Here is a 15,067-nt window from a genome sequence, read left to right on the forward strand (position 1 = left end):
CAGAATTCCTCAGCCAGCGTGCCTGGCTAAGGGATTCTGGGAGTTGAAATCCACAAGTCATCAAAGGGCCAAGTTGGAAGACCTCTGGTGTAGCCTCTTAAAAACCTCCCAGTGATCTTTTTTTTTTTTTATACTGCGCCGACCCTGCCGGCTGGGGAATTCTGGGAGTTGAAGTCCACATGTCGTAAAAGCGGCCAGGGTTGGAGCCCCCTCAGCCCCGCCCCGTTGTTCCTACTTATTCGGCAACCACGGCAACGCTGACGTCATGCAGGAGGGGGTGGAGAAAGGGCGGGTGGCTCCTCGCCGTCGCTTTTCCCCACCCCCTCGCTTCCCTCTCATTGGTCGCCTATGAGGCTATTTTAAAAAAAAAAAAAGGTGGGCTGGGCGTCGCCGACGCAGGCGCAGTAGCAGCTGCCGCGGGAGCTCGGTTGAGGAGAAGAAGGAAATGGCGGCGGTCGTTTCGGGCACCGTCTCCGCGGCGGGTTTGGAAGGCGGCCCCAAAATGGCGGAGACCGGAGTCGTTCCCGGAGGCGGCCTGGGCTCAGGAGGGGCGGCGAACGCGGCGGGCAACGGCATCGTCGACGGAGGGCCCAAGAGGTGCGCGCGCACGGCCGCGGCGGGTTGGGATGGTTGCGGGGGGGGGAGGGGGAGGGGGAGCAGACGGGCCTCGGCCGTGGTCTCAGCGCGCATGCGCGGGCGTGGCGGGAGGCCTGAGGCGCCTTTCTCGGCCGGTCGCTTCTGCCGCCTCCTGGACAGGGGACGATGGGAGATGGAGTCCCGTCGGGACGCTCCACCCCCCCCTTTTTTTTTTGCCCTCGGGAGGGGATGGCAGCAGCCTGTTTGGGAAGGGCAGAAAAAGGCCGGCATGGCGAGTGAGACACCTCTGAGCAGGCCCTACAGCAGTGGTTCTCAACCTTTTTAATGCCGCGACCCCCAAACCGGTCGTAAGTCGAGGACTACTCAACCGGTCGTAAGTCGAGGACTGCTCAACGGGTGCAGCCCCGTTTGCAGACTGGGACTTTTGGCGGGCTCAGCAGGGCAGAGACAGCCTGGACAATTCCTATGGGCTTTGGAAAGCCAATAGAATTAGACTCTATTCAAGAGAGTCTCTTCTATTGGCTTTCAAAAGCCAATAGAATAAAAGGGAGGAGCACAGCTAAGGAAAAGGGGGGGGGAAATGGCGGACTGCGTTGTTTGGCGACCCCCGTGAAATGGTCGTTCGACCCCAAATGGAGTCCCGACCCACAGGTGGAGAACCGCTGGCCTAGACCATTTCAGACAAAGGGCTGTCCAGGCTCTCCTTAAAAACTTCCAGTGTTGGAGCATTCACCGCTTCTGGAGGCAGGTTGTTCCACTGGTTAATTGTTCTCACTGTCAGGAAGTTTCTCCTTAGTTCTAGGTTTCTTCTCTCCTTGATTAGTTTCTCCATCTGTTGCTTCTTGTCCTGCCTTCAGGGGCTTTGGAGAACAGCTTGACTCCCTCTTCTTTGGGGCAGCCCCTGAGATACTGGAAGGCTGCTATTGTGTCCCCCCTCGTCCTTCTCTTCATTAAACTAGACATCCCCAATTCCAGCAGCCTTTCCTTATATGCTTTAGCCTCCATTCCCCTTGTTTATAAAGCAGCTAGGCTTCCAGAGTGAACGTTGACCTGGTTTTGGGGGTGGCTGGGTCTGACTCGGCCCTCTTCCTTCCCGTGTTGCAGTGAAGGCGACTGGCCCGGCCAGAGTGAGAAAAGGAAAGAGAAAAATGCGAAACGGGGTGGAGGGAGCCGCTTTGAGCCGTACCCCAGCCCTTCTTCGAAAAGATACCGAGCCTTCATCACCAACATCCCCTTCGACGTCAAGTGGCAGTACCTGAAGGACCTGGTCAAGGAGAAAGGTACACGGCTTGGGGGGGGGGACCGCGCGACTGCCCGGACCGCGGCCTCTCTTCCCTGTGACCTTTTCCTTTTAATCCAGCAGACGTGATACGGGCCGGAAGCGGTTTGGATAGCCGTAGCCATGTTGAGCACCGAAGGTTTTTCGTAGGGCGTTGCATGCTAGCGGCTGTGCCCTGGCAGGACACATCTTTGATCTGCAGGTGTTTTAGCACAGAAGCGCCTTCGGGCTCTTGCAAGAGCCGAGGCGGAGCGTCAAAAAGACTTGGATTGAGGGCTTCTGTTTTATTTTATTTAAATACATTGGCCCCTCCAATGGGAAGCCCCTCTTGAAAGCCTTCCTGGATCGACGATCCAGTTTCCAGGAAGGAGAGCAGCGGTCTTCCTCGTTGACGAAATCTTGCTCGGTGGTTGACTATCTAAGATTGTTTTAAGAGGGAAGCTCAAGGGGGGGGGTTAGAGATGGGCTCCTGCAGCCAGGCCTCGCAAATTTGCCAAGAGAACGCGTGCGGTGGCTTGTCGGGTCAAAAGCCCTGCTTTAGCCTGCTTCAGGCAGAGCATTAGAAAAATGGATGGGGTTGGCAAGGCCGTAATGTTGCCAATAGGTCATTTACCTCGAGGTAACCTACGGGGAGGCAACACTAAATCCAAACGGGCGATGCTGGCCTGATTTAATTTTTGTAGTGGTCATTTTGTGGGGAAAGGAGGCCTGTTGCGATCTTGGCTGAGCCTCTCTTAAAACACAACTGGACAACAAGGCCTTTGGATTGTGCTTAGGGGGCCAAGGTGTACCTGTGGCTTAAAACGTGGAGGAGAGATGGCCGACAGGAATTGTGAGCCTAAGGCAAGCAAGTGGCATGCAGGGCCCCCTTAGGGGTGTGCGAGCCATTCCCAGTTAAATGTATAAACCCTCCCTGGGGGGGGGGGGATGTTGATAGCACCAGAAAGCGCAGCCTCACTCATCAGAAAGGGGGGGGGGCTTCCAGTCCTCCTCCTAGCTGTGGCTTTACTCACATGAAACGATGAATGGAAGGTTGCTTTGGGGGCATGTCAGGTCTTGACCTGCGCTGCGTGTGAAATATTGGTGATTTTTCCCTTCCTCCAGTTCACAATCCACCCCGCTGGATGCCACGTTCCAACGGGAGGGATCGTTTCCTACTCCAGAGGTGTTTTTTTTTCTTTTCTCCCCCCTGCGGATACTCCCAGGAGTAAAATGGAGAAAGGGCTTCATTCTCTCTGCCGAAGAGAGCTTAGAGGTTCTGAGGTTCTCGGAGTTAGTGACTGCGGCTGAGGTTGGCGCAAGCGGCATCTCTCCATGAGCTGCTTTTCCAGTCTTCTTTTGGAACCCCTCTGAACTCTTAAATGTCATTTGAGGGCAGTTCCAAAACTAGTAGTGCCAAGATTCTCTCCCCCCCCCCCAATATTGTGGCTCTAAACATGGGTAGAAATCTGGGTTTTGTCTACAAGCACCACAGGGCCCTGGATTCAGGTATGGAGCAGCAGATCAATGCTGAAGGTCACCCGACTGCTCTTCCATCACTCAAGAATTGTGGGGAGGTTTAAAGCCCGCAGTAATAGTCCTGTTGCAGAGGTGCCTGTAAGTATATGGCTGAGGAGAATCTTCAGTGTCGTGGTCTGTTCAGATCTCTCACGGGTGTGTGTGGATGCCTGCCTTGAAATGTTTTAATCGTGGCCTCCCCCCCCCCTCGGCGAGGCCATTTTAGTCTGATCATTTGTTGGTGACATTTCAAAGTTACAGGCGTGCAGCATCTTCGCCTCTCCCCTTTGGAGCTTTACACCAGAGTGCCTTGACGTTTTCCCAGCCCGCCAATTAAGATGATATCCATTGCTGAACTCCCTTGAGACGGTTGGCGCTGATTGTTCACGCAAAAACACAAACACACCTTTACCAGAGAGCACTCTGGAAGGTGCATTTTGAGCAGCCCACACAGTTCAGATTATTTCTTACAAAATTGAAAATTCGGCTTTTCTTATGTTAGGGCAGGGGTAGGCAACCTCGGCTCTTTTATGACTCGTGGACTTCAACTCCCAGAATTCCTGAACCAGCTATGTGCTCTCTCTCTGTCTCTCTCTCTCTCTGTCTCTCTCTCTCTCTCTCTCTCTCTCTCTCTCACACACACACACACACACACACACACACACACACACACACACACACACCTTTAAACACTGGCAGCGATTTCGCTGGCCTTTTGCAAAACTCTTTCTCATCCCCTGGGTCAGGGGTAGGCAACCTTGGCTCTTGTCTGACTCGTGGACTCCAACTCCCAGAATTCCTGAGCCAGCTATGCTGGCTCAGGAATTCTGGGAGTTGAAGTCCACGAGTCATAAAAGAGCCGAGGTTGCCTACTTTGGGTTAGGGAGTAGTTATTACTCTGGATGGGTGCTTCAGCAAACGATAGTTTATTTATGTCACCGCCCATCTTTCTAACCAACTCTAATCCAATCGGAGTGGTAGCCAGTATTGCAGAGCTGTCTAGTCAGCACCCCCCCACAATCTTCTGGGTGGGTGTCTATTATGTTCTATTTTCTCCCTTCTCCCACTTTAAACTCCTCCTTGTCAGAAGGTGAAGGAGAAATATTTGCTGAGATGCAAATGGAAAAGAAAGACCTTGGAGTAAGAGCTGGAGCAGAATTCCAGACAGAAATTCATTCCTTTGCCCCACTGTCTCTTGTGTGTTGGCTCTTTTTCTCTTTTCCCCCTCCTGTTCAAAAGTTAGGAAGCTGGCTTAGTAATCATGTCTCTAGTGACCGGCTGAAATTGGCTTAACCCAGTGTTTCCCAAACTTGACAATTTTAAGGCATGTGGACTTCAACTCCCAGAATGGCTGTGGAATTCTGGCAGTTGAAGTCCTCATGCCTTAAAATTGTCAAGTTTGGGAAACACTGGTAACCAGTGGAACTTCTGTGGCTGTTGGCACGGTTATAGGATGCTGGGCTGCACGACACGTTGCTTTAGGAGCGTACAGTGCCAGTGACCGACATTGCGCAAGAGCTACCTGTAAATCTATTTGCAAATAAATACAGGCAGTCCTCGGGGTATGGTCACAATTGAGGCCGGCGTTTCTGTTGCTAAGCGAGGCGCCGAAGGACGGTTTGCCCCATTTTACGATCCTGCCAAAATTATTCAGTGAACCGCCGCGCCTGTTAAGTTAGTGACGGGGTTGGCTCCCAAAGGTGCCTTTTTTTTAAAAAAAAAAAAAACAAAAAACCAAGAGGCAACTGGACTTCTTTGTTTTTCCTTCAAAGACGTTTCCCTTCTCCTCCCAGAAGCTGTTTCTGCTCTGTGACGGGGCCGTTAAGCGAATCTAGCTTCCCTCCCCCCCGGTTGCCGTTGCAAAATGGGATCGCGTGACCCCCTGGGACACGGCGGCCGAAATACGAGTCCGTTGCCGAGCATCCGAATTTTGATCAGCGACGGTCGTTAAGTGGAAAAAAACGGCCCTACGTCGCTTTTTTCGCCTGTGCCGTTGTAACTTGGAACGGTCACGAAACAAACTCTCGTTAAGTCCCCCTGGAATTGTGAAGCCCTGTAGATTAGAAAGGAGAATAAGATAAGATAAGATAAGATAACGTTTATTGTCGTTTTTTTTACTGTGGGCACAACGGCACACATCGAAAATGAACTATAGTTGCCTGCTCTCAAAGAAACACATACATGACACACACCTAAACGTACTATGTACAACGTATGTATAGAGTCCAGGGGTAGGCCACCTTGGCTCTTTTATGACTGGTGGACTTCAACTCCCAGAATTCCTCAGCCAGCATGGGGGAACTATGGCCCCTTCATGACTCACGAACTTCAACTCCCAGAATTCCTGAGCCAGCCTGGCTCAGCTTGGAAACCTCCCTTCCCCTCAGCATGGCTGGCTCAGGAATTCTGGGAGTTGAAGTCCACCAGTCATAAAAGGGCCAAAGTTCCTCACCCCATTCAGATGGTATACATGCATAACAATGTTTAGTTAGATTAGACCAGGGGTAGGCAACCTTGGCTCTTTCATGACTCGTGGACTTCAACTCCCAGAATTCCTGAGCCAGCATGGCTCAGCTTGGAAACCTCTCCCTTTCCACTCAGCATGGCTGGCTCAGGAATTCTGGGAGTTGAAGTCCACCAGTCATAAAAGAGCCACGGTTGCCTACCCCTGCTACAGACCCACACCCCTATGTATACATAACAAATAAATACTAAATACTGTCCATCTTGAAACAGTCCTCCTGTTGATCAGGCTCAAAACCAAACTTTTTCCCGTGGCTGCTCCCCCTTGGGTGGCACGGATTGGCGTATCAAACGGGAAGGGAAGGGCCAAGGGCTCGGGTGGCGCCAATATGCTGCACGCCGGTAACGCCGAGTCGCGGCGGCATAGCCAGCGGAGGCGTTTTCCCTGGGCTTTCTAACAAGGCAGAGGCTCCAAACAAGGTTGCTGACGACTGTTCTAAATCCCCCTTGTTTTCTTGGCTTTTTCCCCTGGTCTATGTACCGCCCGGAATCTCATTTGTAGTTGGTGAGGTAACATACGTGGAGCTCTTAATGGACGCTGAAGGAAAGTCAAGGGTAAGTCTCCGAGAGCAATTTCTTCCTTCCGTGGATTTTTAAACTACGTGACAAATGTGTGTGATGGTGGTTGTGGAGCCCCACGCGGTTGGGGCGGCGAGGAACGGCGTGTATGTGGTAGCGTGGTTCTCTCGTTGGCAGTGGCCCAGAGCTGCTTGCGGGCGGGCGGGCGGGTGGCGGCGGGAGGGAGGTGGAAGGGGGGGGGTCTGCTAGACCCAGCGGCACCTATTGCTGCTGCTGCCGCCGCCGTGCTCCTTGGTGTTTGGCTGTCTGATTTAAGCATGGATCCTCACCGGCATCATCCCAAATGTCCCACCTTTCTAGCCTAAATGTGTCCGTGTGGTTCTTGTGGCCGACCTCGGGTGTGGAAGCGAGGTTGCCTAAATGTCAGAGCTCTCTGGCCGTCTGTGTCTTAAATGTTCGGAGCGAACGTGTCGCTGTTTGTGGGGGCCTGGTCAGCGCAGAGAGGGAGGCTCCTGTCGCGCCTTTCCCCAAAGGCCGCTTTGTGGAGGCGAGTGGGTAGGGGCCGTTGGCCGGCCTGGAGGCACGTAAATGCTCGCAGAGTCGAGAGGGAGGAACTGCCGTCTGTCCTGCCCATCGTGGCTTCTGCGTCCCCCCCCGTCCCCTCTGCCCCCCCTTGGCCACGTAGCCTTAGCTTCTGGCGCTCAGGTGAACAACAGTTGTACTGTTGCTGGGAGGGCAACCTGGACCCTGCAGCCACGACCCTGAAGGAGCGCCCCTTTTTTAAGTCTCTTGACCTCTCGAGATCCAGCGGGATAGCTGAAGGGCGTCCTGCGCTGGACTCTGGACTGACCGCCGTTGTTTTTCCTGTCCCCTTTCCCCCCTTCTTTGTGTTTTGCATCTACCTGTCCCGGTTCTCCACTTCGGCATCGTCAGGGCTGCGCGTAAGTAGCAATGACCCCCCCCCCTTCCCTCCTTCCCCGAACAGGGCTGGAACCGGGCCAGCTAGCCTGGGAGATTCACCCCTCCTCGCCTTACGTTTTTGCCCGCAGGGTGGTGGAGTTCAAGATGGAAGAGAGCATGAAGAAAGCGGTGGAGGTGCTGAACAAGCACAGCCTCAGCGGGAGACCCCTGAAGGTGAAAGAGGTAAGACCACCCAGCCTGGCCACACTAACCGTCCCGGCCTAAAAGTTTTTGTTCTTTCTCTCTCTGTCTTCCCCACTGATTTTGCTTCTGGGAAGGTCGGCCCAGGGGATCACGTGACCTGCGGGACGCCGCGACCGTCGTCAATGTGGGTCCGTTGCCAAGTGTCCAGATGTAAATCCCGTGACCCATGGGGACGTTGCAACGGTCGTTAAGGGTGAAAAACAGCCCCTTTTTGTTTTCAGGGCCCCGCCCTTGTAAGTTTCGAATGGTCACTAGCGGTTTTGCGCCGAGGAGCACCTGCGAATGCTTTTTCTGGCAGAAATTCTTGTTTCTGTGTTGAGGAATGTGATGCTTTTTTTTTTCCTTTTATTTTGATCGTGTTTTGTGACACAAAAAAGAATGGGTCTGTAGTTATAATTTCTTGTTGGGGAGAAAAAAAAAGCAAGTTTTCCTTTCCTTTGCTCCCACTGGAAGCTGAAGAGAGAAGCAGCTCTCTTTTCCACCTTTGATGCTCCTCGCTCGGTTTCCTGTCCCTGCAGTCAAGAACCAGGCCCCAGTTGGAACAGGTCGTCGTTTGACCTTATCAAACTAACATTTGATGTTATAGTGGCCTCAAAAAAAGTGAATTACGGCCACTGGTATCCCCCCCCCCCGGTAAAGGGGTTTCGAGTTAGGCCCTGGGCAGCTAAATTGTGTTTTGCACTTAGAACGATTGTCGGGCCTTGCAGTCTTGTGATCTGTTAGAGAATTTTAATTTCTCTGTTGGTGAAAAAATGAATCGGAAGCTCTCACAGTTGACTGCATTTAGCTCAGTGGTTCTCAACCTTTTTAATGCCGCGACCCCCAACCGGTCGTAAGTCGAGGACTACTCAACCGGTTGTAAATTGAGGACTACTCAACTGGTGCGGCCCCGTTTGCAGAATGGGACTTTTGGTGGGCTCAGCAGGCCAGAGACAGCCTGGATAATTCCTATTGGCTTTGGAAAGCCAATAGAATTAGAGTCTATTCAAGAGAGTCTCTTCTATTGGCTTTCAAAAGCCAATAGAATAAAAGGGAGTAGCACAGCTAAGGAAAAGGGGGGAAAAAATGGCGGACTGCGTTGTTTGGCGACCCCTGTGAAATGGTCGTTCGACCCCAAATGGGGTCCCGACCCACAGGTTGAGAACCACTGATTTAGCTGATTCAAAATAACTTCTTTATATTCATATCAAAATATTTACAATACCATACATTCTTCTTTACAGCAGCATAGATCAATTGAAGACTTCTTACAGAGAGCTACAGAGACAGATCTGAGACTGGAAATCCAGCTCCTCACTCAATACTCTATTTGCACAGACTCAGTAGCACTTTCTTCACATTGGCTGACTGAGTTACCACATGACTCTTCCTGCTCATGAATATTCCAACATGATCCCAGTTTGGGCCCGTCCCAGCCGACCTCTTGCAAGTCTTTAGTGCTTAGCAAACCACGTATTATGTATTTAACATTATCTTCTTCAATGTAAATCTGTTCAATGCTGCACAATCCAGTGTTTCTTCCCCGATCCTCCTTTCTTCCCAAATTGTCTCCATTTTCCCAGCACTACACAAAGGCCGCATTCTGAGCTTCTCTCTGCCCTGCAGGAGAGCAGGCGGCTAAAAGCGTCTCCCTCCCTGTTCTAGGACCCCGACGGTGAGCATGTCCGAAGAGCCGTGCAGAAGGCCATGGCCGCCTCTGGCAGCGGGATGGGCATCAGCCCCAGCGGGCCTGGCATGATTAACATCCCGCCCAGCATTCTCAACAACCCCAACATCCCTAACGAGATCATCCACGCCTTGCAAGCCGGCCGGCTGGGCAGTACCGTTTTCGTGGCCAATGTAAGTTGCCCCTCTGGGCGGTTTGCGTGTCGGAATTTGGTCCTCGGGGCTGAAAGGACGGTCATGTTCTTTTTTTGGGGTCCCTGGCGGAGGCGAAGTCAGCCCAGTGCAAACGATCCTGGCTCTTGCGTATCGAATAGCAAAATAACATGTATTGTCCTAAACCAGGGGTAGGCAACCTTGGCTCTTGTAGGACTCGTGGACTTCAACTCCCAGAATTCCTGAGCCAGCCACGCTGAGGGGAAAGGCAGAGGTTTCCAAGCTGAGCCATGCTGGCTCAGGGATTTTGGGAGTTGAAGTCCACGAGCCATGAGGGGGCCATAGTTCCCCCATGCTGGCTCAGGAATTCTGGGAGCTGAAGTCCATGAGTCATGAAGAGGCCATAGTTCCCCCATGTTGGCTCAGGAATTCTGGGAGTTGAAGTCCACAAGTCATGAGGGGGCCATAGTTCCCCCATGCTGGCTCAGGAATTCTGGGAGTTGAAGTCCATGAGTCATGAGGGGGCCATAGTTCCCCCATGCTGGCTCAGGAATTCTGGGAGTTGAAGTCCATGAGTCATGAGGGGGCCATAGTTCCCCCATGCTGGCTCAGGAATTCTGGGAGCTGAAGTCCAAGAGTCATGAAGGGGGCCATAGTTCCCCCATGCTGGCTCAGGAATTCTGGGAATTGAAGTCCACGAGTCATGTGGGGGCCATAGTTCCCCCATGCTGGCTCAGGAATTCTGGGAGTTGAAGTCCACCAGTCATAAAAGAGCAAGGTGGCCTACCCTTGGCTTAGCCTGACCCAAGCCCAGGTCTGAACCCGAATTTGCCAAGGATCCCGATAAAGAGATAGAGCAGGAGTTATCCAATCCTCCCCGATAGCAAGAGCATTTGACTTATATATCGCTTTACAGTGCTTTTACAGCCCTCTCTAAGCGGTTTACAGAGTCAGCGTATTGGCCTCCCAACAATCTGGGTCCTCATTTTAAAAACCTCGGAAGGCTGAATCAATCTTGAGCCGGTCAGGACCGAAATTCCTGGCTCTATGAGCAGAGTCAGCCTGCAGAGCTGCATTTTAACCACTGCGCCACCAGGGCTGTTACAAGAGGAAGGGAGGGAGGGAGGGAGGGAGGGAGGGAGGAAGGAAGGAAGGAAGGAAGGAAGGAAGGAAGGAAGGAAGGAAGGAAGGAAGGAAGGAAGGGGAGAAAAAAAAGGGAGGGAGGAAGGAAAGAAGACGGAGAGAAAAAAAGAAGGGAAATAAAAGATGGAGGGAGCAGGACAGAAAGAAAGAAATGGAGAAAAAGAAGGGAAGGAAGGAGAGACTAGAGGGAAGGAAAGAAAAGAAAGGTAGAAAAAGGGCACGAAGGAAGGAGAGAGGGAGGGAAAGGGAAAGAGAATAGCAACAGCCCTTAGACCAGTGGTTCTCAACCTTTCTAATGCCACGACCCCATAATACAGTTCCCCAAGTTGTGGTGACCCCCAACCACTTATACAACACCGGGTGCCAGGGGCGTGGCCAAAGGGGGGAAAAATGGCGGACGGCCTTGTTTGGCGACCCCCGTGAAATGGTCGTCCGACCCCAAATGGGGTCCCGACCCACAGGCGGAGAACCACTGCCTTAGACCAATGCTGGCTGTGGAATTCTGGGAGTTGAAGTCCACATGCCTTAAAATTGTCAAGGTTGAGAAACGCTGCCTTAGACTTAACATACCACTTTCACGGTGCTTTCACAGCCCTCTCTAAGCAACTTAACAGAGTCAGCTTATAGCTGGCTCAGGAATTCTGGGAGTTGAAGCCCACAAGTCCTAAAAGGGCCAAGGTTGCCCACCCCGGGCCTAGGGCCCAGAACGACCGTAAAACAATGCAGCCAAAGTTCAGTGCATTATTTGCTTACAGGCAATAGACTAGTGTTTCTCAACCTTGACCATTTTAAGGCATGTGGACTTCAACTCCCAGAATTCCACAGCCAGCAACGCTGGCTGTGGAATTCTGGGAGTTGAAGTCCACATGCCTTAAAACGGTCAAGGTTGAGAAACACTGCAATAGACAGAATCTTGCCGGACTAACGCATGGTTTGGCCTGGCCCACCCGTTCCCAATGGGTGGACTTTTTTTAACTCCCAGAATCCCCCAGCTTGACAGTCCACCCGCCTTAAAGTCCCCCAGGATGGGCGGGGGCACAATCGTCCTCTGCATTTTAAAGAGCCCCCGTCCCAGACAATCCGGCTAAGCTCTCCCCCGTTAACGGTGAACAGGGCAGCGTTCCTGAGGGATGAGCCATGTTTTAAAGATCCAAATGTTTTAATTGTTGCTCCCTGGTCATCTTCTCCTCCCCACCCCCCCCCCGGTCTCTTCCTTCAGCTGGACTACAAGGTTGGCTGGAAGAAGCTGAAGGAGGTCTTTGGCATGGCTGGGGTAGTCGTCCGAGCAGACATCCTGGAAGACAAAGACGGGAAGAGCCGGGGCATCGGCACCGTCACCTTTGAACAAGCAATCGAGGCCGTCCAGGCCATCTGTATCCTTTGCTCGGACCCGAGGGAGGGTCTCTTTGGGACAAAGCTCGGGCGTCTTTGGGACAGAGCGGGTTGGGTAGGCCGCGCGCTGAAGGAGTTGGAGGTTTACTCTGCCTCTGAACGCTGATTGGGAATCGCCACCCATAACTGTCGCCCCGTATTATGTCGTGAAGGGGTTGAGGGGTAAAGTGGCCGGCACAAAGACCTCCCAAATCTCAACTGCCCGTTTGGAGATCAATTCTGGCTTCCCGCTGAAAGGCAGGCGGAGGGGGAGAAGGCGAGGCCCGTTGATAAGGAAGATATTAAAGAAAGAGGGCAGAGAAGAGCCACAAAGATGATTAGGGGACTGGAGGCTAAAACATACAAGGAAAGGCTGCTGGAATTGAGTATATTTAGTTTAACGAAGAGAAGGACCAGGGGTGACAGGATAGCAGTGTTCCAGTATCTCGGGCTGCTCCAAAGAAGAGGGAGTGAAGCTATTCCCCAAAGTGCCTGAAGGCAGGACAAGAAGCAACGGGTGGAAACTCATCAAGGAGAGAAGCAACCTGGAATTAAGGAGAAACTTCCTTACAGTTAGAACAATTAACCAGTGGAACAACCTGCCTCCAGAAGCGGTGAATGCTCCAACATTGGAGGTTTTTAAAAAGAGACTGGACAGCCATTTGTCTGAAACGGGATAGGGTTTCTGGCCTGAGCAGGGGGTTGGACTAAGTGACCTCCAAGGTCCCTTCCAGCTTTATCATTATTACTATGGATCATCGCACAGTCATCCAGATGTTCAGACTGGATTTGGCATTTTGTCTACCTATTGAGTCCTTACCCAGGACCTGAGATAGGCAGATGTGGATGTTTGATGGTATTACAGATATCGTCGCAGGATGGAAGCAGTTGAGAATTCTGGGAGTTGAAGTCCACACATAGTAAAGTTGCCAAGGTTGAAAACCACTGCTCAAGAGAGAATGATGGGGAGCGAGTTGATGAAAGCACAACACGGGGGAGGTTTTGACAAGTGTTTCTGAGCCTTTTGCGGTCTCTCTTGGACCGACGTATGACTGAAAAGCCTTGACTCAACTGCTAGCTATGTTCAACGGGCAGCTGCTCTTCGACAGACCGATGCATGTCAAGATGGTAAGCGTGTGTGTGTGAGTGTTTTCTACGGAGATTCTCCCTCAACCCGGGTTACAGTCGCCCCGAAGGTGCCTTTTTTTCGGGAGGCAACTGGACTTCCTTGGTTTTCCTTTGAAGATGTTTCGCTTCTCACCCGAGAAGCTTCTTCCGCTCTGACCGAATGGTGGACGATGGAAGGATTTATACTCCTTGCAGAGAGCTGGTCATTTGCCTTCTAGAGCAGGGGTGTCAAACTCCATTTCACTGAGGGCTGCATCAGCATTGCGGTTGCCCTTGGGGATGGGGGGGGTGGATGTGGCCAGAGTGGGTGCAGCCTACTAGGTGGGCGTGGATGGAGTGGGCGTAGCCCGTTCTACATCATTCGTCTCAAGGGTGCCTATGGGGGGCCTGGGCAGGAGTGGGACAGATCTGAGGGTCTCTGGCAGAAGGGGGTGGGACTGGGGCAAGTGCCAAGGCATGGTCCACCGGGGCAAGTGCCATGATGGCCACTACAAAATTGTACATTGGCTCCCGGCACATGAAACCACTTTGCGGGCCGCCTCCGGGCCTTGTGTTTGACATGTCTGTTTTAGAGGGTCATTGAGGCCACTTGGAGATTCATCTGTGTCCTCAGGGTCCAAGTGGCCTCAACAACCCTCTCAAAGGGATGCAAATGACCAGCGGTCTGCAAGGACTGTAAATCCTTCCCTTCCCCACCATCCAGTCAGAGCTGAAGAAGCGAAACATCTTCACATAAAAGGCTCCACATCCATTTGCACCACTCAGGTGACCCTGAGGGGACAGGTAAACCTTCAAGTGGCCTCAACGACCCTCTAAAATAGACGTGTCAAACACAAGGACCGGGGGCAGCCCGCAAAGTGGTTTCATGTGGCCTGTGAAACCATCCTGGAAACAGTGAGGGAACAGCCCCCACTGCCTTGGCCCTGGCCCAGGCCGGCCGGGAGCCAATGTACAATTTTGTGGCCATCTTTGCTGAAACACATTCAGTCTTAGCTCCACAAGGCTGTCTGGAAACAGGAACCAGCCCCTGGGTACATGTCGACCCCGCCCCCTGGGTGCATGCTGGGGAGGGGTCACCCTTTGTGTTGCCTCCTGAAAAAAAAAAAAAAAGCACCTTTGGGATAATCGAGGGAGGGTTGCATTCCTTTAGAGAGTTGTTGAGGCCACTTGGAGGTTTACCTGTGTCCTCAGGGTCACCTGACTGGTGCAAATGGGAGTGGAGCCTTCTTGGGACTGTTCAAGCTCCAACCCCATTTGCACCATTCGCCCCGAGGACAGAGATAAACCTCCAAGTGGCCTCAATGACTCTCTAAAGGAATGCAAATGACCAGCGGTCTGCAAGGAGTGTCAATCCTTCCCTTCCCCACCATCCAGTCAGGGCCGAAGAAGCTTCTGGGATGAGAAGCGAAACGTCTTCAAAGGAAGAACAGGGAAGTCTAGTTGCCTCCTGAAAAAAGAAAAAAAAAGCACCTTTGGGATAATGGAGGGAGGGTTGCCTACGCCCATCCCCTCCTTGTCTCTCCCCCCTCCCCCCCACATTAAGCTTCTCTTTCATTTTTTCAGGATGAGCGCGCTTTGCCAAAAGGAGACTTTTTCCCTCCGGAGCGGCCTCAGCAGCTTCCGCGTAAGTCCTCCGAGCTCCGTAGGGAAACGGCGCCTGATTGGGCTGGAGAGCCAGGCGGAAGACGCTTTGCAAAACTCTGCTAGATTCGTTTCCTCCCTTTAGTTCAGGAGGCCGTTGTGAAGCAGGGAGCCACTTTGGAATGTCGGGGAGGGGGTCGGGTGTTACGGTTCCGGCTAATGAAACACTTCAAAGAACTTCCAGGCATTGATTTTCCTAAAAGTCTTTTATTGTTACAAAATGTGGGCACAGGCACAACGGAGGGATGCTAGGCTCTAAGTTCCCTTCCTCTGAGCAGTTCAATTATCAGCCTGTTCCCTCCCTAAATTAGCCATCATATATCACATTATTCAATTAGTGTGAAGGTCAAAGGTTTCCTTCCTCTCTCTTTCCCGGGCTTTACCTTC

At 52.3% G+C, this 15,067-nt stretch overlaps 1 protein-coding gene and 1 long non-coding RNA gene across 3 annotated transcripts in view; one reads left to right on the forward strand and one right to left on the reverse strand.

The window, feature by feature from the left end:
• Positions 1 to 405: 405 nt before the first annotated feature.
• HNRNPM (heterogeneous nuclear ribonucleoprotein M) overlaps positions 406 to 15,067 on the forward strand; it is a 29,695-nt gene continuing 15,033 nt past the window's right edge. Inside the window, exons 1-9 of one of the 2 annotated variants that reach the window (XM_039324558.1) lie at positions 406 to 597; positions 1,702 to 1,877; positions 6,399 to 6,451; positions 7,349 to 7,356; positions 7,465 to 7,558; positions 9,224 to 9,418; positions 11,760 to 11,913; positions 12,990 to 13,039; positions 14,603 to 14,663. In XM_039324558.1, the coding sequence (XP_039180492.1) occupies positions 446 to 597; positions 1,702 to 1,877; positions 6,399 to 6,451; positions 7,349 to 7,356; positions 7,465 to 7,558; positions 9,224 to 9,418; positions 11,760 to 11,913; positions 12,990 to 13,039; positions 14,603 to 14,663 (943 nt within the window). In that variant the 5' untranslated portion in view covers positions 406 to 445. Of the gene's footprint in view, positions 598 to 1,701; positions 1,878 to 6,398; positions 6,452 to 7,348; positions 7,357 to 7,464; positions 7,559 to 9,223; positions 9,419 to 11,759; positions 11,914 to 12,989; positions 13,040 to 14,602; positions 14,664 to 15,067 lie in introns of those variants that run through there. The other variant, XM_039324559.1, reaches the window with a different exon arrangement.
• LOC120299602 lies at positions 3,055 to 6,613 on the reverse strand. The gene is made up of 2 exons (XR_005554446.1): positions 5,798 to 6,613; positions 3,055 to 5,613 (listed from the first exon to the last, which is right to left on the reverse strand). It is a non-coding gene; the product is annotated as an uncharacterized LOC120299602 (long non-coding RNA).

This window comes from Crotalus tigris, unplaced genomic scaffold (genome assembly GCF_016545835.1).
Source record: "Crotalus tigris isolate CLP2741 ecotype Arizona unplaced genomic scaffold, ASM1654583v1 scf7180000024302.2721777, whole genome shotgun sequence".
NCBI lineage: Eukaryota > Metazoa > Chordata > Lepidosauria > Squamata > Viperidae > Crotalus > Crotalus tigris.